This window comes from Aphidius gifuensis, linkage group LG1 (assembly GCF_014905175.1).
Source record: "Aphidius gifuensis isolate YNYX2018 linkage group LG1, ASM1490517v1, whole genome shotgun sequence".
NCBI classification, from domain to species: domain Eukaryota; kingdom Metazoa; phylum Arthropoda; class Insecta; order Hymenoptera; family Braconidae; genus Aphidius; species Aphidius gifuensis.
The window spans coordinates 1,433,495-1,455,428 of NC_057788.1; the positions used below are offsets into that span (position 1 = coordinate 1,433,495).

Here is a 21,934-nt window from a genome sequence, read left to right on the forward strand (position 1 = left end):
TTTAAAATTGTTTGAGATTAATATTCTCAAGAGCTTGTTAATTTATTTTTTGGTAATAAATTTGATAATCAATCGATTTAAAATGAAAAAAAAAAATTAAATTAAAAAGACAAATATTAAAAGGAGAACAAAAATTTGTATTTCAACAGAAATTTAAAAAAAAAAAAAACATTTATTTGTCTAAAGACGTACATGAAACATTTATATAATATATTTAATAACAAATATCATGATTGTATTTAATTTTAATTACGTATATTAATTAATTTTTCATCCATTTTTGGATATAATATTCGGCGATTATGTTTCAATTATTTTTTTATGTATAATATTGAGCTTCTTTTTGGTCACCATTAATTTTGTAAGATATAATTCCAATTTAAAAAATGAATTTTCATGATTTTTTTTATGGCAGTTTAATGATTGTCATCACAATTAAAACAGGTAATATGTCTGTAAACAAAAAAATAAATAATTACCATTCATAAATCATGAGGTAAATTTAGAAAATATTAATTATAAAAATTAACAAACTTTTGGTGATGATTTTGCGTAACACAAGTTGAATGTATAAGCATACTGGCAATTGTCTCCATTTGCTAATAATAAAAATAATAAAAAATCAATAATTATTTACAATAAAAAATGTTAATTACATTTGCATTCATTAAGAAAATTTTTGAAATAAAATATATAACTAAAAAAAGTAAATAAAAATTGAAAAGAAAAAAAACATTTTCATAATTGAAAAAAGTATACTTTTTGTTTTAATTATATTTATAATTAATGTAATGATATGTTGTTAATGTTGAGTCATTAAATAATATGTAAATTAAAGTAATAAAATAATACAAAAAATATATTATAGATACCTAAGTGTTTACCAATGTATTTGCATTTTCTAACTGTTTTTTCAACTTCTTCTCTGTAAGCTGGTATTCGTTGGAAAAATGATAACATTCCATTTAGACTTATTTCTTTTCTGTCATCAATGAGTGCAAATGATTCCATCATACAATTCATATAACACTGTTGAAAATTAACAATATATTAATTAACCAAATTAACTAGCAAAAGAAAGAATTTAAAAACAAAAATTAGACAAATTTTTTTTTTCTATATTTCAGGAAAAAAATATAACTAATTATTTAATTAAATAATTAAAATTCAATTACTAAAATTATTTATTGAAAATTTATAATAAAATTAATATTTTTAATTTTATTTTTATTGAAAAAATTATATTTAACATAACTAACGAAGTGAAATGAATTTTTTTTTTTGTCTAATTTCAAAAATTATTTTATTTTATTTTATAAATATAATTATTCAAATATTAATTAATAAAATTTTTTTTTTTTTTTTTATTTAATATGTAGCTTTAATTTAAATATATTGCATAAAAATTAATTTTATTTTATTATAAATAAATAATTATTTTTGTGTTAGAAAATTCTAAGTTAAAATTAGTTTACTTTTAGTGGTTCTGAATCTGGCCAATCACCATTTCTAACAGCTTCAATATCAGCTAGAAAAAAAAAAAAAAAATTATTTCAAAACAATCCTAGATGAGTATTGATTTTTTAAATAATAAAATTTTGTAAATAAATAATTACCTGTAGCAACGCCTGTTTGCGTTTGACACGCATTAACAACACTTGCTGCAGCTGCAATCATGTCATCTGATACAAAACTGGGACGTGACTGAAAAACAAATAATTAATAAAAATTATAATAATTTATGCTAAAAAAATATTCTAAACATACTCTAAACATATTTAATACACACTAATTAAGCAAAAAAAAAAGTAATTCAGCATTTTTCTTTATAACTACAAAAAAATCCGACTCAATTTTTTTACTAATAAAAAAAAAACTACTCTGTAATTGTTTTTTGAATGAAAAAAATTACCTAGTAATTTTTTTGTTTATTAACAAAATACCCTGTAATTTTATAAACAAAAAAAAAAAAAATCCAGCAATTTTTATTTATTTTTTTTCGAAAAATAAACTGTAATTAAGTTTAAAAAAAAAAAATGCATAAGTATAATTAAAAATATAATTTCTTACTTCACAGTAAATAAATGAAATCTGAAAAATCAGTATCATGGTAATCACTAAATTCCTCATTGTTGTTCTTTGTTTATTTATAAACATTTCTATAATTATTTTTGATGGTATATATATTTATTTTTTTTGGATGATTTTGATCTTATGGAAACGCCCGATCAAGTACAAGCTTGATAATAAACTGACTGGGTTTGTGTTGATGTATAACTATACATCACTGTTAAAAATAAAAAAAAAATAAATAATGATCGTCCCTTATTGTCTGTCTTTATCACTAGCTGGATTGGCCTATATTGCAAATATTTGTGCGCAATTGCAAGCGCCTGTGCTTTTATCCCGTGCAAGCTTAGATCTATATATATTTTTTTTTTTTTTTTATTTACTTGACACGTGTAGATGCTTATTTTTTTACATGACAATTTTGTTTGAGTCATGTAAACAGTTTATTTATCTATAGAAAAATAAATCAGGAAAAAAAATTAATTGATATTGATAAAGAATAAAAAAATATAGAAAAAATATAGAAAAATTATTTCGAAAATCGAAATTTGCGATGCTCATTTATTAATTTAATTATTCATTTAAAAAAAAAAAAACAATAATAATTTGTACTGATAAAAGATTACAATACAATAAAATAAAGAAATTATTATTTATTATTAATTTATTATAATAAAATTGGAAATTAATTAATAATAATATTCAAAAATAAAAAAAATTAATTTCAATTTATTTTCAACTTTTTTTTACATTGTTTTTATAATTAAAAATTTAATTTTAATATTTTTTTTTTGTACAATAGTTGATTGTAATGTGTCTTATTTTTATCTATGATAAAAAAAAAATTGTCATTCAATATAATGAGAACGAAGATTTAACAATTGAGTTCCGAGCGTTGAACGTTGTAAAGAGTTTTTGATAAGCGGATGTTGCTACTTTAGATACGGGACTAGTTCAAAAAATTAAATATTATAAAATCGCAAATGTTATAAGCTTGATTCATAAAATTATTATGCATATATGCAAGTGTTGATATGGATCATCGTTCATTTATGATCAAAACAGTTTGTTATTTTTTATATTTTTAATTTTATAAATTTTTTCAAACCATTTTATCATGGGACAATGTAATTTTGAGAAATAATAATTATTGAATTTGATCAACAACTTTTATAAATTGAAATTACCAATTAACAATTAATGTTTTCGAAATTTTGTAAGGAAATAAATCCCAGAGAAATAATTGTGTAGTAATGCATTATGTCATTTCAACAATTTCGATTTTATTTTTTTTTTCTAGCAACTAAAAGCACCGAAAGATTGTCTTGAAAATATACAGGATAATAAAAGGAAAGATTCTAAACAATTATTTAGACACAAAAAATCTTCAGTGCTATATTTTTTAGTGAAGATATGAATAAGCCATAAATTTCTATTTGCATTATATCATTTCGACAATTTCGATTTCGATTCTACTTTTTCTATCAGTATTACCTACAGCCAGTTACATAGTTTGATAACACATTATCAAAATTCACCGCTGATTCATGAAAAGCGCTAGAAAATAAGTGAAAAAAAAAAAATACACGTTTGTGTATGTATATGTGTTGGTGCTTTGTCAATCGAACGTCAAAAATATTGACCAAATTTCAAATATTTAAATATTTTTAAAAAAATAATTCGAAAATAATAATGATAAAAAATTCATTATTATAATTCTTCTAATAAAAACTCCAATTATATTCGATAAAATCGTTCAAACTAATCATGGCTTTTGATTTATTAATAAATTTTTTTGATAATTTTATAAATCCCGTGAAAATGCATTACTTTATCCGTCAATTTTTGTACAAGTATTAACAGTCATACATACATACCTCAGCCGAATTAATATTGACAAATTAATTATTTAAAAAAATAATTAACTAAACAAAAAGAATACAAATATTTACATATTAAATAAATCAGGTATCTAATAAATTTAAAATTAATAAACTATTTAATTTTATTTTTTTACAAACTACTATTCAAGTAGTTAAAAAATCAACATGACAATTTTCATAATAAATAGATGAACTATTATTGACTGTCACGTTACACTCTAATAAATAAATAAAAAAATTTTCATAAATAAATATGAATTATAAATTAAACAATTTAATTATCATTCCAAGTATTTATTTAATAATTAAAAATCATCATTTGATATTTGATGAAAATATTGATACATAATTTCGAAATTGTAGTAATTAAAATTGACCAATTTAATTACAAAATAAAATCAACATTCACTATCACTTGGCACATTGTTTTCATCACGTGGGTTAATTTTTTTTATAACAAAAAAAAGAAGAGAAAAAAAAGCAATAAAAACTGGCTAACTGGTGTTAAATTTAAACTCAATTGTATTTATTAATAATAATATAAATAAATAATTTAAAAATGGGTAAAAAAAGAGGTGTACATGAGACAACACCAGAATTGCGAAATCGAATGGTTGGAATGTATGAAGCTGGTCTTGGTCTTCGTGATATTGCTGCAGCAGTAAATTGTTCAGTAAGTTAATTCAAAATTAATTTAAGAAAAACTGAAGTAATAAATAATGTTATTATTTTTCAATTTACATTAGCAAAGAACAGTAAAACGTTGGCTAAATCGTTTTGATAGAGAAGGAACAGTTGAAACAAGAGAAAGATGTGGTAGAAAACGTGCAACAACAAGTGAACAAGATGAAGCAATAATACAACTTGCAACACAAACACCAATAACAGCAGCTAAAACAGTATTACCAGCACTTGGTTTATCATGTTCAGTTGATACTGTACGTGAAAGATTACATAAAGCTGGTATACATAATTGGAGTCCATCAAAAAAACATATACAAAGAATTCCAATTGGGTAAATATATTTTAAACATTTCATTTATTTAAAAATATATATTAAAATTTGTTATTTTAGTGATGCTGATAGTAAAACAATTCAAAAATCAGTATGGCGTCCAACTGGTACACAACTTGGTAAAAAAAAATTTAAAAAAATAAATGATAAATTAAATAAATTAAATAAACAAACAGTTAAAAAGAAAAAGAAAATTATACTTATCAAAAATAAAAAAACTATACAAAATGAAAAAGCTAATGAAGATGTTAATAATGAAACAAATGAAAGAGCCACATCAATACAAACACAGTTACCATATGAAAATTATAATATAACAATTGTTGATGATTCAGAAAGATCAATAATACAAAATAATAATCAAATACAATATAGTAATACATTAGAATTAGCTGAATCATCAATACCATTGTATGAAAATCATTCACAAATAAATACATCACAAAATTGGCCACTTGATTTAGTTCAAAGTTCAAATAATAATAATGATTATGCAAATAATCAACAAACATGTGATTCATCAGTGCCACAACTTCATGAACTTTATCCAGCTTCAAGAAATCAAGTTGATGATGTTCATAATCAACATGTGCATCAGCAAATTCAAGAGCATCAACAACCAATTGATAATACAAATCAAAATTCAAATTCATCTAGGGATAATAGAAGAGAATTAAAGGATAATAATGAATTGACTGATGAAGATAATGATGAAGAAGATTGTGATGATGATGATGATGATGAACAAGAGAAAGCTAGTTCAAATAATAAAAAAATAAATAGTAAAAAAAAAGGTGGTAAAGCAAAAGGTACACTTGAGACATCAATTGAAATAAGAAATCGTATGATTGGTATGTCAGAAGCTGGATTATCAACATTATCAATAGCACTTGCAATAAATAGATCTGAAAGAACAGTTAAAAGATGGCTTGAACGTTGGAAAAAAGAGGGTAATGTACAAACTAAGGAGAGAAAAGGTAGAAAAAGAATAACAACTAAAGAACAAGATGATGCTATTATACAAATGGCAACTGATAATCCATTAACTGCTGCTAAACTTGTTGCACCAGCACTTGGATTAAGTTGTAGTGTTGATACTATTAGAGAAAGACTTCATAAAGCTGGTATTCATAGTTGGAAACTTGGAAAAAAACAAGGGTATATAATTTTTTTCATTTTTATAAATGAAAAATTATTAATTAACATTTTTTTAAAATTTTTTTTAGAGAAGGTAATGCTGTTCATACGGTACACCTTTGGCAACCCAGTGGAAATCGTTCAAGTAAAACAAAACAAATTATTGAAAAAAAGAAAAAAATTGCTAAAAAAAAAAATGAAATTACAAGTAAAATTTTATCATCAACAAGTACTACCAAAAAATATACGTCAAAGAAAAAAAATATAACGAGTTTAGCTAATGATACATCAACAGTACCATGTGATGAAAATATTATTCAATTTAATAATTCTGAAACTGGTAAATATTATTTATAATAAACTTATTTTTCAAATTTAAAAATTCATTTAATTTTTTTCCAGTAGCAAATTATTCTGAAGATGTAAATTTACAACAACGTGTTGATATACCAGTTGCAACTGGTTTAGTTATTTCATCAATACCACCATCAATACCAATAATGATACCAAGATCAGATTGTCGAATGACAACAACAGTACCATCTGCTAATTTAATATCATCACAGCCAACATCAACAATTGCTTATTCATCTTGCATGATTAGCAACACTGGTGGTACTCATCAAAATAACATTGATCATCATCAAACAGATCAACTTAATTATGAACCATACATGTGGAATTATCAAATGGAATTTTCCAATGTTTAAAGCATTATTTATATTTATAAAAAAATCTACTAATATGATAATAATGTTACAAATTTTTATACAAAAAAAAAACAATCAAATGTCACGAATGATACTTCATTTTTTTATATATATACATACGTACTTTTTTTTAAAAAATATTATTAAGAAACCGTGATAATCGAGTAATTGAGTGAAATTAATTTGTTTAATTTTTTACAAATATATATGTATTATTTATTTACATGATAATTTTTTACAATATAATTTAAATTTTAATAAAAAACAAACAATAAATTTTTTTTTTTTTTTTTTTATATGAATTAACGTACAACGCTAGTAAACTTGATGGAATGAGGATGTTATGAAATTTTGAGATTAGATAAATGAAATATTAATGCATCTTAATGTGCCCTTAGAATTATAGATACTGGTATTCGTTTTTTTTAGAAAAATCTATTATAATTTTTGTCAACATTATCAGCTGTTAATTGTGAAGATTCAATAGTAAATTCTTTTTTTTTCGTTGGTCCATCTTGACGACATCGACCAAATAATCTTGATTGACGATTTTTATTTTTAACAGTCCATGTTGATGGACCAGCTTGAAATATATTAACTGTATCACGTATATATGAATATTCAAGTTGTTCTGATGTTTTTTTACCAACAACAGTTAATACTTTTTCAATATCAATAATTTTTTCAGATAAACGATCAACTTGTTGAAATTGTGCATTAACATGTACTTCATCATCATCATAATCATTATTATTATCAAAATAATTTTTATTTGAATAAACATCATTATTACTATTTGGACCATTTCCTCTTGTTCCATTTTCAGATCCACCAGCTGGTAAACTAGCATTTAAATTGAATGGTAATGATTCATTTAAATTATCAAGTATTTCTTGTGATGATGTTACTGATTCATTGTCATTTGGATCCCAATTAAGAAATGAAAAATTTTCAAACATTGACATCATGATGGCTACTTCATTTTAAATTTTAAAAAAGACAAGAGAGAGAGTAAAAATATATGACTATTTTAAATAAAAATAATTATTATCGTTATATTTATAATGTAGTACATAAAATAGTTTTTATAAAAAAATTATTTGTTGAAGGAAGAGAGTATATTATATGCACTTACATTGTGGTAATTTATCAACTTGTAAATTCTGAGTGTTAGCCAACTTATTTTTTTTTTTTTTTTTTTTTTTAACTTTTATCTTAATTATTCTATTTTTTTTAATGAAAAGGATGTAAAAAATACTTTATACAATTAATATTATTTTTATTAATTCATTTATTTATGATAGCTTGTTGTTGTTTTTATATTTGATAATGTTTTTTTAACATTTTATTTTCGTAATTAACTTTTTTAAATATATATATATTTATTTTTGAAAATCGATTTCTTATATTTTAATTGATAAAAATTGCACACTATCTACGTGAGCATTTGTATCAAATTATACCATTTTTTTTTCTTTTTTCTACTATATTTTCAATAGTATCTACTTTAAAATATTCCGATGTATATTGTTCTATATCAGGTATAGATGAAATGATCAACTCTAAAAGTCGTTTTCGATTATTTGATATTTCTGCTGCTTTTTTGACAAATTTGGCAGTCACACTTGTCTTGGTAAAAAAAAGGTAGTCAATATTTGGTGAATTTCCAAGAAGTTTCGTAACTGAAGCATCAGTTATTTTATTGCTTTGTGGTACACGTAATCTTACTATATTTTTGAGTAATTTGATTGACGAATCAGTGACGTTGCTATGACCGTGTAAATAAATGTGTTGTAAATTATCCATCTTTGAAAGTGCTACGACGCCATCATCGGTTATCCATTCAGAATCTATAATTAATGATTCTAATCGTTTGATGGTATTGGCAATAGTATACAAACTATCATCTTGGATACAGCAATCTTTTAAATCCAACATCCTGATACGAATTAACGGTTGTGACAAATAAGGAGGTATTGCAAGGTAAAAATAATGGTTTAAAAAAAATGATATTCTATTTCTTATTAAATACTCGTATATATCCTTAAGAATTTGTATACCAGAAACTTCAAAAATTTGCATGAACTTTAGTTGACGAATCACCTGAAAAAGCAATTTTAAATAAGTATGTTGAAGAATAAAAAAAATATACTTTTGATTTTTTTTTTATAATAGAAAGAAAGTTATAACTTACACAAATAAACTCTTTTGGATAATTACAACTGTCATCCAAGTGATCGACGAAATTTAACAAATTTAGATCAATCAATGTATCAGCAACGTTTTTCAATGAATTTATTAAAGTCACAGGTATTATTTTATTTTTCATATTTTCAAATATAATTGTCAAGGACTTTAGTTTAGATAGACGTGTAAATGCATTGAATAACATTGCATCGTCAATATCAATGAATCTTAATTTAAGTTTCATGAGGTTTGGACAACAATCATTAATAACTGGCACTATGTTACAATGACCATAAGCTGTCAAGTCTAATGTTGTTAAATAATGACCACACTTATCAAGCACTGACTTTAAAAAATTTAATTTTTTATCAGACGTTTGATATTTTTCTAAACACTTTGGTAATTCATGATATCGCCAATAAGTTAATTCAAGTTTTTTGACATTAAACCATGAATTATTGAGAGCTCTTTTCCATTTTTTGCATACTAAAAAAATAAATTAATATACCATAAATAAATAAATAGTTTTTTTTTAATGAAATAATTTATATGTTATAATTATCATACCCAGTGCAATTTTAAGTCTCTCACATGCTGGTACATACATGAATATTTCAGCCAAGCAATCATCATTAACACAGTCAATAATTATATTTTTGGCATAGGAATGATCATCATTATGATCATATATCTAAAAAAAAAATAAATAATACATTTATATTTATAATAACAATAATGTAATATTTAATCTACGAGCATGGTGCAGTTATTTTTTAGACGAACCTTGTCACTCTTTTTATTAAATGTTTCCATGGTACCCTTATGTTTTTTTACTGCGATGTCTTCAAACTCTAATTCACGTTTTATTCCCATGATGACACTCACGTTTGGTATAATTTCAATATCGTTAGTACAATGATCAAGTTTGCTTTTATTTTTTTTTATCTTAATATATATTTATAATATATTTTAAAAAATTAAAATTTTTAAACACTATGTTTATTTCTCAAACATAACCTAAGACCAGCATTGGCCAAATCTTGGTTTTACAGACCAGTATTGGCAATAGATTTACTCAATGTTTTGATCTCACTCATGTTTGATAAAATTAAAATGAGCTAAATCACAATATAAACAAAATTTATCTTTATATTTATATTGGGATCTTTATTAACAGGTTGTCATTTAACAAAATGTGTAATTAAAACATGGTCCATGGTCTATTTACAGAACATATAAATACATAGATACTGTACATATATAAAACTCCCCATGTGGATGTGGAGTCATCTGTCAAGCTATCCCCACTATTCCAATTTTCAATAAAAAAAAAAAAAAAGAGAGAAGGAGAAGCAACGTGCGCAGTGAAGCCTTGCTCATTCGGCCAGCTTCGGAAATGTTCGGAAAAAACAAAATGGCATCAGCTCACAGCTGTGCACAGCTGATTAATATTTATATTAAATTATAAATAACAATAAATAATTACCCAATACTAAATAATAATAATAAATCATAATTCATATGAAGTATGAAATAAAATTGGCCCAAGTCCATTTTTTTTCTCCAGGTTCCGTATTATATATTTATGTTTGTGATTTGCGTAATTTGAGAATCACTTGGAATCAGCTGATGACAGATTGACAGCATAGCCTGGACCTGAACGTGTTTACTGTTGTCGCAAGTTTGCAACTAATGCTAATAAATTAACAACATAAACAATATCTATAGGTATCATGTTCAACACCAGATGCAATATCACTAAATAATGCGAAGATGTGAAAAATGCATCACAATCATCAACGCTGTAAAGGTGGCTATGATAAAAATCAGGTAGCTGATTTACCTATAATCCTAATTATAATATTAATTAAAAATTATTTAATTGATTGATTGGTTGATTTATTTTACAGAGAAATCGTAATTCTTTAAACGTGGTAAAATGAAATAACTTAATATTATGGCACAATTAACAATAGAAATGAATACATTAACAATGAATCTAGATCAATTTGAGAATTTGGTTGTGCCACTTGTTTGTAACATAGCACCATATTCAAAAGTTCATTTTATAAAACTTTTATCATTTAAAAATATATATATCATTAAATATTTATATATGGAAATAATAAAATCAAAGTTATAACACAACCATCTGATGGTACACCAATATGATGGCACCCATATTAGTTCTACTGTATTTAGTAATAAAGTTTTGAGAGATAAAAGAATTTGTGTTGTTGCTGAGCATCAAGAAAACAGTAATAAAGATAGTGTTGTTACAAAAGAATCATCAGATACTAGTGGACCAACTGGTACTGGTTTATCTGATACAAGTAGTACTGGTTCAGCTCGTGATACACCACCACCACCACCAAAACCACTAGCAAGAAGAACACATCATCATTACCATCATTAAGATTATTATTAGTAACTGATGGTGCTAATCCATGATCTGAATCATCAAGTGAAGCTTTAAGTGTATGAGCACGTAGACCTAAACAAGTTATGCCTGGTAATGTTGTTGTTGTTGTTAAAGTAGAAGGACAAACATTAATTTGTAAAACTGATGAAGTTGGTGAAGTATGTGTTAATAGTACAGCAACTGGTAGCCAACATTGGGATTAACAAAAGTAATCATGATAATAATAATAATAATAATAATAACAATAGATATAATAAAATTAAATAGAAATTCGTTTGAAAAAAAAAAAAAACAAAAACAGTGACAATATGTTGTTATTATTTTTATTTTTTTTTTTCCTTTGATTTTTCTTTACAATAAATAAAATTCATTCATCTTTTAAAGTTCACGTGGCAAGGTCACAAAACTTATTTATCATCAATAAAATATTTTGGAAAATTCTAAAATGGCATACACAAAAAATAATCTGTTGGGTAAATTTTTTTTTTTTTTTTTGTTTGTCGTTAATGTGTTTTGTGTTTTATTATTTTGTGAAAGTAATTTCTAATTTAATTTTTTACAGATCCAATTCATGAAAATTGTAAAAGATTTATCATATCATATTTGGGTGATGAAATAACAGTTGGACCTTCTGATACAACAAGTGGTTCCCCAAATGAGATGACAAACCCAGTTAGAAAATCAAATCAAGAACTTGCTAATCATGGACCCCAAAGATTCATGATATCATATTTGGGTCGTAAAATGATAGTTGGACCTTCTGATGAAACGAGTGGTTCCTCGAATGAGATAAAACAATTTAATAAAATACCTTCTGGTGAAACTCAAGAAAGACTTGAAAATGCTGGTGTATCACGAAACAAAAATCAAGTGGATAAAATACCTTCTGGTGAAGCTCAAAAAAGACTTGGTAATGCTGGTGTATCACGAAAAAAAAATCAATTGGATAAAATACCTTCTGGTGAAGCTCAAGAAAGACTTGAAAATGCTGGTGTATCACGAAACAAAAATCAAGTGGATAAAATACCTTCTGGTGAAGCTCAAAAAAGACTTGAAAATGCTGGTGTATCACGAAACAAAAATCAAGTGGATAAAATACCTTCTGGTGAAGCTCAAAAAAGACTTGAAAATGCTGGTGTATCACGAAACAAAAATCAATTGGATAAAATACCTTCTGGTGAAGCTCAAAAAAGACTTGAAAATGCTGGTGTATCACGAAACAAAAATCAAGTGGATAAAATACCTTCTGGTGAAGCTCAAAAAAGACTTGAAAATGCTGGTGTATCACGAAACAAAAATCAAGTGGATAAAATACCTTCTGGTGAAGCTCAAGAAAGACTTGAAAATGCTGGTGTATCACAAAACATAAATCAATTGGATAAAATACCTTCTGGTGAAGCTCAAAAAAGACTTGAAAATGCTGGTGTATCACGAAACAAAAATCAAGTGGATAAAATACCTTCTGGTGAAGCTCAAAAAAGACTTGGTAATGCTGGTGTATCACGAAAAAAAAATCAATTGGATAAAATACCTTCTGGTGAAGCTCAAGAAAGACTTGAAATGAAAAATCCAATGGAAATCTGTTCAATGGAACAAAGTCAACAACTTGTTGATGAAGCTCGTTCAGCAATTAACTCAGAGCAACCATGTAACACAAACTTGCAAGATTTAGATAAGCTTTTGTCTTCTATTGATAAAGACAATCCCGAAGATATTGTTAAAAACATGAAGGAGATATATGGTGCAAGAAGCAGTAAGCTGGAAGAGGTATCAGCCGCAGCAGCTCCTGATTTAGGCTCAGATGCCAATCAAAAATTTGTCACTTTTGTTCCATTGGAGCCCTTGTTTGATGAATTAAACGATAACCAAGTTAAAATTCCTTGGAGTGAATAAAGATATTTGATAACATTATTATAATTTTTTAAACAACCATCTGGTTCATAACTAAAAAAAAAAAGAAAGATTTTTATTATTTTTTTTCTTTAAATTAGTTCATCAATGGCCCTATTATTATTTCCTTCTAAAAAAAATATTGATTGTGCTTTTTTTTAAATTGCATTGACGAAAAATAAAAATAACTATAAATGATAATAATAATAATTTTTTTTGTTTTATTTATTTATTCATCATGTAACTTATTATTTTATTTCTTGATATATAAAAAATATTGCTTTTTCTTTATTTTTATTTTATTTAATTTATTATATAATTTTGTTCTTCAATGAGACAAGCTGATATTAAAATACGTCCCAAGTTGACATATCAAGATTTACCTTTATCTTTACGAGTAGTGACAAATACACTTGCTGCAAATGTTTGTTAATGTTTATTTATGTTTTTTTTTGTGATGTTGTTTCAACTTGCCATATTTGTGATACATTATTGATAACTTGTTCTGGATTATTTTTATAAAACATAAAATATCCTTGTATTTGTGCTGGACTAACATTTTTACCATGGCTAATAACATCAATTGCAAATTGTTTAGCTAAATTTTGACGTGTTGTATCATCTTGATCACGATAAAATCGTAAAAACATTTTTTCAATTTGTTTATTATTACAATAACCAATGTATTCTTTTAAATCAACTCGTCCTGGTCTAACAAGTGCTGGATCTAATCTTTCTAAATAATTTGTTGTCATAAATAATATACGTGCTTCTGATGATGCAACACCATCAAGACAATTTAATAAACCACTAAATGTAACTCTATTTAATCCATCATATGCAGCTTTCACTATTTTATTTTTAAAAAAATCATAAAAAATATAAATTAGTATATTAAAAATATAATAAACCAATTAAATAAAATATAAATAAAATTTTTTCATTACTTTCTTTGGTTTCTTCACGACTGCTAAATGCTGCATCAACATCTTCAAGTAAAATTATTGTTTGTTGTGGTGCAACAGCAAGTAAATGATTTAATCTATCATCAGTTAAACCTCTTTCAGATAAATTAAGTACACAAATACCACGTTCAAGTTCACCAGCGAGTGCTGTTATATATGATGATTTACCACATCCAGGTGGTCCATAAAGTAAATATCCACGTCTATATGGAATTCCTTTTTGTTATTAAATAAAGCTATTAATAATTATGTTAAAAAAAAAGGTATAATAAATTAATTTTAAAATATTACCTCGATCACTGTACCATCCAGGATTATTTATAAATTCACGACAATCTTTTAATATTTTATCACCAACACCTTCATCAAGTACAACTGAATCAATTGGTCTTTTTTTTTTAGGATGACCAAATGGTCGCCATTCACTTCCCATTGCTGTGTACATTATTGTTTTTCCCTCATGTTCTTTAAGTGCCATTTGTCTTGCTATAAATATTATATTTTTTTATCAATATATATTATTATTTATTAATTTTTAAATAGCTATTATACCTTCTTCAAGAATATCAAAATAAATTGATCTATCACTACCAAATGCTGTTAATTGAACAGTTTCCCAAGGTATACCCTGTGATAAATCCAAGGTTTGTTGTTCTCTTGTTCTTTCAACTTTTATCCAATTACCTTTGTATCTATTTATCAATGAATCATTGTTTTATTTATAATAATTATTAAATAGGTTTATATAATATTATTACCTGAAGAAATGAGTTCCAATACTTGGAATAAAATCATATTTTGTCTTGACATGTCCTGTTTCTCTCATTTCAAAACTTGTTTCAACAGATAAGTGTTGAGTTTTTTTAGCACCTTTATGTGTTATCCATTGTAATAACCATTGATAACTTTTATCTTTACATGGTACTTCTAGAGTTATCATACAATGACGTCTTAAATAAATATAAAATTATTAACGTATTTAATTTATACTAAATTATATTTAAACTCACTTGAACAACATCATTCCAACTTGAGTACTTCTTCTTAACAATGCAGCACCAAGACCTAGACCAAATAATCCAAAACCAGCTCCAAAATAAGGATTGTCAGACAATGTCTGTGCATAATCTAATATTGTCATTTTTCCTACAATATTTTATTATTTATATTATTATATTTATTGTTATTGTTTTAATTATTTAATTTATATTTTTATTGACATAATACTGCATAATACACTTGTTGTTTCTTACATCAACAACGTGATTATTTCATATTACATATGTTGTTATAATAATTTAAGGTAAATTTACATGTATAGAAAAAAAACATGTCGCGACAGCTGAATTTAAATATTAATTAGAAAAATAATAACATTAACATCAATTAACATCAAAATATTTTACAATGAAAGTGTTATTTTTTATTTATTTTTTTCAATAATAATATATCTCAATTAATCAACTGTCAAATGTCACATGTCAAACATAAAAAAGCCAAATTTCCATGAAGAAAAAAAAATAATAATAACAATAACATTGATGACACTAAATGGACAGGAAGAAAAAAATAAAAAATAATAATAAAATAAAGTGTTTGCAGACGCCACATATACATAAATTATGTAAAATAATTTTAAATAATAATTGTTAAATTAAAAATAGTAAATTGTCGAATATCTTGTGATTTGATAATTTGTGTTGACAAAAGGTTTAAAGGTTAAAATAAATTGATAAATATTTACTGATAAAAATAATATAAATTATAACCGGCACGTGCGATACATGGATTGGTTGTTTAATTTGTCATTGTCGTCGTCATCATCAACATCATCAAGAAATGTCTAGTATAATTATTTAATATTTAATAATAAATAATACTAATTCGATAAATTGTTCAATGAAAAACATCATCAACATGGTAATTATATCATTAAAATAATATTTATTGTCTTTTGTTGATATTATTAATGTATCTATATTTTTTAATTGTAAATTACAGATGTGGCATACTGGCTTGTTGAGCCTGTTGTTAGTATCATTAGTTGTTGGAAATATTGATAACAAAAAACATAATAAATATGTGACAACATTGATCAATGCAAAATGGAATGAAACACCAATTGTTTTAGAAATATCTGAATATTTAAATGAAAAAAATCCATCATATTTTTGGAAATTCATTGATTCAGTATCAAATGATAATAAAAAAAATGGTAATCCAATAAATGAAAAAGAAGAATATGATAGATCATTGTTATTAGCTGGTGAATTTTTAAGTAGTACTGAAATTTCATTATTAAAATTAACATTATCATTGAGAATTCATTCAGCAAGAGTTGAAATGTTTTCACAAATGGCTGAATTAAAAAAACAGGATGTCAATGCAATTAATAATAATATTAATGATTGTCATAATTTTGTTGATATTAATGGAAAATTTACTTGCAATATTGCTGAAATTGATGATATTTTGTTGAATTATAATTATGATGAATTAAAAAATGATAAAAATGATAATAAAACATATTCGATTGATCATGAATATCCAATTTTATCAAAAACAACATCATCACTTCCAGTTGTAATATTATACGGTCAAATTGGTACTGATGGATTTAATGATTTTCATGTAAAACTAAAGCAACTTACTGATGATAAAAAAATTAAATACATTTTACGTCATAATGTTAAAAAAAGATCTGATAATTTGTTGAGATTATCTGGTTATGGTGTTGAATTACAAATGAAATCAACTGAATATAAAGCAACTGATGATACTGATATTAAAGATAATAATGATAATAAAAATTCACAAGATAATAATGATGGTGTTGAAGAAATTGATGGTATTAATTTCAATAAGCTTAAAAAATTATATCCAGATAAGCTAAATGAACTTGATAAATTACAAAATCATTTATTAGATACAAGTGATGAAATAAGTGCATTAAAAGTATGGCAATTTCAAGAATTAAGTCATCAAGCTGCACAAAGAATATTATCATCACCATCAATAGATGCAATTAATGTATTAACAGATATATCACAAAATTTTCCAATGCAAGCAAAATCACTTATTAGAATAAAAGTTAATAATGAAATGAAAAAAGAAATGAAAGCTAATCAAGAAATTTTTTTTTCAAATTTACATATACAACCAAGTGATACAGCATTTTTTATAAATGGTTTATTTTTTGATTTAGATAGTATTGATATATTATCAATAATTGATACATTACGTTCTGAACTTATTGTCATGGAATCAATATATAAAATTGGTATTAATAATAAAAAAATGGATAAATTATTATCACTTGATTTATCAAATGGTAATTCTGATAATCAAGAATTTGCAATTGACATTAGAGACACAGCAATTATTTGGATAAATGATTTAGAAAAAGATTTACGTTATAATAGATGGTCATCATCATTAACATCATTATTACGTCCAACATTTCCTGGTATGTTAAGAAACATACGTCGTAATATGTACAATTTAGTATTAATTATTGATCCATTATCTGAATTATCAAAACCATTATTAAGTACTGTTGAAGCATTACATTCACATTCAGCTCCAATACGTGTTGGTTTTGTATTTTTAACAAATTCAAATAAATTATTAACTGGTTTTAATGATCCAAGTATTGCTGTTAATAATGCATATCATTATTTAGCTGATACAAAAGGACATAAACATGCTGTTGAATTTTTATCATCATTATTAACATATAAAAAAAATAAAGATAACAAAACATATAAATTAACTGTTGATGATATTAAAAAATTACTATTAAAACGTGATTCATCAGCAAATGTTGATTATATATTTGATGAAGAATCAGAGTATGATGTTGGACGTTATCTTGCAAATGATTTTATAAAACGTACTGGTTTTAAAAAATTTCCACAGGCATTAATGAATGGTATACCACTACCATCAACATCTACATCTGATGCTGATTCATTTGAAGAAACAGTACTGTCATCAATTATGACACAAACACCAATATTACAAAAAGCTGTTTATAAAGGTGAAGTTAATGAGGGTGATAATATTATTGATTTCATTATGGAACAACCAAATGTCATGCCAAGATTAAATGAAAAAATACTTAAAAATGATCCAACTCAATGGCTTAATTTAATTGGTAATGTACAAACAATTAATAATAATAATTTAATTAATTGGAGTATTGAAGATACATCAGCATGGATTATGAAAAATTCAAATTATTTATTAATGCAAAAACGTAATAATAAAATTAAACATTATCATTATACATATTGGATTATTGTTGATTTAGAAAATAAATATTCTCGTAAATTATTACGTGAAGCTATCCATCATCTTGAAACAACATCAGACGTTAGAATGACAATAATAATTAGTAAAAAATATGATAATAATAATTTAAATAATATTAATAATTATGCATTAACATTATTAAATACAAAAAAATCATTGTCAAAAGATAAATTAATTTTATATATGAAAAAATTAATTCAAGAAGAAACATATGATAATATTATTAATAATAAATTTAATTATAATGATTATGATGATATTTTATATGATAATAATAATGAAAATGAGCTAATGTTAAATGTACATAATTATTTTGTTGATATTATTGCTGATAATAATTTATTGAGTAATAAATTTGGTGTTATTTGTAATGGTAGATTGATTGGTCAATTTGATGATGATGAATTATTTACACGTGAAGATTTTTCACTTCTTGAAAAATATAGTTACAGTACGTATGGTGAAAAATTAAATAAAATAATTGATGAAATTGAAACATTTACTGATGATGATGATGAAGAAGAGGATGATAATGATGTTGATGATTTTAAAATGAAAGAAATAACAGATGATACTATTATGCAAATATCATCATTACTTGTACCAAGACAACAAACAAGAATACGTTATGAAATACCATCAAGTGGTGAAAATCATAGTGTTGTTAAAGTAAAAGCAAATGATAAAAAAAATGTTGCATTTAATTTAGTTGGTATTGTTGATCCAGTATCACGTGGTGCACAAAAACTTGGTGCAATATTAAGTACATTACAAAAATCATTAAATTGTAATATTAAAATATATTTAAATTGTGTTGATAAAAATAGTGATATGCCATTAAAGAGTTTTTATAGATTTGTATTTGATTCTGAATTACAATTTACAAATGATGGTAATGTTGCTGGTGCTGTTGCTAAATTTACAAAATTACCAACATCATCATTATTAACACAATATATTCATGCACCTGAAAATTGGCTTGTACAAGTTGTACAAAGTGTTTATGATTTGGATAATATTAAATTGGATAATGTTGCTATTGGAGTACACAGGTAAATTTACTATTTCGATTTTTATTTCGACAAAATTATCTTTTTTTTCGAGAAGGAGAAATTCAATTATTGACAGAGATATTTTATTTATAATTTAGCCAATTTTTTTAGAATGATTTAACGATAAAATTTTACATTTTTTTAATTAATTGTTTGTGTTTAATTATGATAATTTTTTCAGTGAATATGAACTTGAATATTTACTTCTTGAGGGACATTGTTTTGAGGCATCAATGGGTAATCCACCACGTGGATTACAAATGACACTTGGTACAGAGATACAACCAGTTATGGTTGATACAATTGTCATGGCTAATCTTGGTTATTTCCAATTAAAAGCAAATCCTGGTGAATGGTTATTACGTTTACGTCAAGGTAGATCATCAGAAATTTATGATATTAATTCAGTTGATGGACAAGATGCCATACAAAATGGTAATCAAGTTAAAGTACTTATCAGTTCATTAAAAAGTCACGTATTAAAACTCAAGGTTACTAAAAAACCTGATAAACTTGCTGTTGATTTACTTGGTGAAGATGATAAAAAATCTGGAATATGGAATTCAATATCAAGGTAAATTATTAATCAATAATTTTATATTTAAACTTGATGTCTTATCTTTATATTTTATTTTTTTTTTCTATTTTTATTTATTCTGTTGCGTGATTATATATCAAAAAAAAAAAAAAAATATTTATTTATTTATACAACAAATTGTATAAAGAGTTCTATTTTTTTCTAGCTTTTCCGATTTTTGGTAAGCTTTTCTTTTTTTTTAGTTATTGCTTACCAATGTTAAATAATTTTTTTTTTACATTTATAATTTAATTTTTTTGATTGTTTTTTTGTTGGTAATTTGCATTGATTATTTTTTTTAAATTCAATTAGGACATTTGGCAGTGAAGATGGTGAAGAAAAAGAAGAAAAAATAAATATATTTTCATTAGCATCTGGACATTTGTATGAAAGATTTTTAAAAATAATGATGTTAAGTGTTCTAAAACATACAAAAAGTCCAGTAAAGTTTTGGTTTTTAAAAAATTATTTATCACCAACATTAAAAGACTTTTTACCTCATATGGCTGAAGAATATGGTTTCGAGTATGAATTAGTTGAATATAAATGGCCAAGATGGTTACATCAACAAACTGAAAAACAACGAACAATATGGGGATATAAAATATTATTTCTTGATGTATTATTTCCATTGGATGTTAAAAAAATAATATTTGTTGATGCTGATCAAGTTGTACGTGCTGATTTAAATGAACTAGTTGAATTAGATCTTGAAGGTGCACCATATGCTTATACACCATTTTGTGATAGTAGAAGAGAAATGGATGGTTTTAGATTTTGGAAACAAGGATATTGGAAAACACATTTACAAGGAAGATCATATCATATTAGTGCACTTTATGTTGTTGATTTACAACGTTTTCGTAGAATTGCTGCTGGTGATAGATTAAGAGGACAATATCAAGCATTAAGTTCTGATCCAAATAGTTTATCAAATCTTGATCAAGATTTACCAAATAATATGATACATCAAGTTGCCATTAAAACATTACCACAAGATTGGCTTTGGTGTGAAACTTGGTGCAGTGATAAATCCAAAAAAAATGCTAAAACAATTGATTTGGTAATTATAATTATCAATTTTTTATCAATTAAATTTATTACGTTTCTTTTTTATAACATATCTTTTTTGTTTTAGTGCAATAATCCACAAACAAAAGAAGCTAAACTTCAAGCTGCCATGAGAATATTACCAGAATGGACTGGTTACGATGATGAAATAAAAAAATTACAACAAAAAATTGAAAATTCAAATAAATTACATGAAGAAGAAGACAAAGTTGATACAGGTTTGTTGAAATATTAATTTACAAATAGCTTATTAGCCTTTTTTTTTTTTTGGCTCATCATTTATTATTTAACAATTTTATTTAATTTAATTTCAGATAATTTGGAGAAACACGAAGAGTTGTAATAATTTCCAGTTGAATTCAACAATAATAATTTACGTACATGTAGAAATAATTTGTACAAAAAAAAAAATGGATTTTAATTCAATTTACTAATAAATAAGTTTCATAATTAAATAATATTTTTATTAAAATATCTCTGTACCATCAACAAATCAAGGTAAATTTTTTTCAATAATAAATATCACAGTAAAAATTAATTCATTCTTTTTCAAATTATATTTAAAAAAAATATATATATATTAATAATCCTTGAATAAACATTATCATTAAAAATAAAAAAATCATTTTTTACGTGACATA

The 21,934-nt window shown here is 24.5% G+C and overlaps 6 protein-coding genes across 11 annotated transcripts; 3 read left to right on the plus strand and 3 right to left on the minus strand.

Annotated features, from left to right (window-relative positions):
- Positions 1 to 116: 116 nt before the first annotated feature.
- LOC122860785 (pheromone-binding protein-related protein 6-like) lies at positions 117 to 2,293 on the minus strand. 2 transcript variants are annotated; one of them, XM_044164764.1, is made up of 6 exons: positions 2,071 to 2,290; positions 1,617 to 1,704; positions 1,476 to 1,528; positions 873 to 1,029; positions 535 to 599; positions 117 to 453 (listed from the first exon to the last, which is right to left on the minus strand). In XM_044164764.1, the coding sequence occupies exons 1-6, from the start codon at positions 2,155 to 2,157 to the stop codon at positions 436 to 438; spliced, it is 468 nt and encodes a 155-aa protein (XP_044020699.1). In that variant the 5' UTR covers positions 2,158 to 2,290; the 3' UTR covers positions 117 to 435. The 2 variants fall into 2 exon arrangements, with proteins under 2 accessions (XP_044020699.1, XP_044020700.1); XM_044164765.1 differs by having other exon boundaries at positions 258 to 453; positions 885 to 1,029; positions 2,071 to 2,293.
- A 1,373-nt stretch (positions 2,294 to 3,666) lies between these two features.
- Positions 3,667 to 7,038, plus strand: LOC122860786 (WD repeat-containing protein 48 homolog). 2 transcript variants are annotated; one of them, XM_044164766.1, is made up of 5 exons: positions 3,667 to 4,626; positions 4,700 to 4,968; positions 5,029 to 6,126; positions 6,195 to 6,445; positions 6,508 to 7,038. In XM_044164766.1, the coding sequence occupies exons 1-5, from the start codon at positions 4,513 to 4,515 to the stop codon at positions 6,813 to 6,815; spliced, it is 2,040 nt and encodes a 679-aa protein (XP_044020701.1). In that variant the 5' UTR covers positions 3,667 to 4,512; the 3' UTR covers positions 6,816 to 7,038. The 2 variants fall into 2 exon arrangements, with proteins under 2 accessions (XP_044020701.1, XP_044020702.1); XM_044164767.1 differs by having other exon boundaries at positions 3,693 to 4,626; positions 6,511 to 7,038.
- Positions 7,039 to 8,087: 1,049 nt separating this feature from the next.
- On the minus strand, positions 8,088 to 10,276 carry LOC122860788. The gene is made up of 4 exons (XM_044164768.1): positions 9,786 to 10,276; positions 9,570 to 9,693; positions 9,010 to 9,488; positions 8,088 to 8,918 (listed from the first exon to the last, which is right to left on the minus strand). The coding sequence occupies exons 1-4, from the start codon at positions 9,873 to 9,875 to the stop codon at positions 8,268 to 8,270; spliced, it is 1,344 nt and encodes a 447-aa protein (XP_044020703.1). The 5' UTR covers positions 9,876 to 10,276; the 3' UTR covers positions 8,088 to 8,267.
- Positions 10,277 to 10,396: 120 nt separating this feature from the next.
- LOC122860789 lies at positions 10,397 to 13,423 on the plus strand. 3 transcript variants are annotated; one of them, XM_044164771.1, is made up of 3 exons: positions 10,397 to 10,832; positions 10,913 to 11,897; positions 11,987 to 13,423. In XM_044164771.1, the coding sequence occupies exons 2-3, from the start codon at positions 11,870 to 11,872 to the stop codon at positions 13,315 to 13,317; spliced, it is 1,359 nt and encodes a 452-aa protein (XP_044020706.1). In that variant the 5' UTR covers positions 10,397 to 10,832; positions 10,913 to 11,869; the 3' UTR covers positions 13,318 to 13,423. The 3 variants fall into 3 exon arrangements, with proteins under 3 accessions (XP_044020706.1, XP_044020704.1, XP_044020705.1); XM_044164769.1 differs by having other exon boundaries at positions 10,913 to 11,632; XM_044164770.1 differs by having other exon boundaries at positions 10,397 to 10,812; positions 10,913 to 11,632.
- A 152-nt stretch (positions 13,424 to 13,575) lies between these two features.
- On the minus strand, positions 13,576 to 15,500 carry LOC122860790 (mitochondrial chaperone BCS1). Of its 2 annotated transcripts, none has more exons than XM_044164773.1 (6): positions 15,290 to 15,500; positions 15,038 to 15,229; positions 14,832 to 14,971; positions 14,571 to 14,765; positions 14,262 to 14,495; positions 13,576 to 14,164 (listed from the first exon to the last, which is right to left on the minus strand). In XM_044164773.1, the coding sequence occupies exons 1-6, from the start codon at positions 15,418 to 15,420 to the stop codon at positions 13,755 to 13,757; spliced, it is 1,302 nt and encodes a 433-aa protein (XP_044020708.1). In that variant the 5' UTR covers positions 15,421 to 15,500; the 3' UTR covers positions 13,576 to 13,754. The 2 variants fall into 2 exon arrangements, with proteins under 2 accessions (XP_044020708.1, XP_044020709.1); XM_044164774.1 differs by having other exon boundaries at positions 13,577 to 14,164; positions 15,038 to 15,206; positions 15,290 to 15,399.
- A 205-nt stretch (positions 15,501 to 15,705) lies between these two features.
- LOC122860791 (UDP-glucose:glycoprotein glucosyltransferase) lies at positions 15,706 to 21,839 on the plus strand. Its single transcript, XM_044164775.1, has 6 exons — positions 15,706 to 16,199; positions 16,281 to 19,645; positions 19,827 to 20,219; positions 20,535 to 21,285; positions 21,361 to 21,511; positions 21,608 to 21,839. Exons 1-6 carry the CDS (start codon positions 16,179 to 16,181, stop codon positions 21,634 to 21,636), a joined length of 4,710 nt encoding a protein of 1,569 aa, XP_044020710.1. The 5' UTR covers positions 15,706 to 16,178; the 3' UTR covers positions 21,637 to 21,839.
- Positions 21,840 to 21,934: the final 95 nt, after the last annotated feature.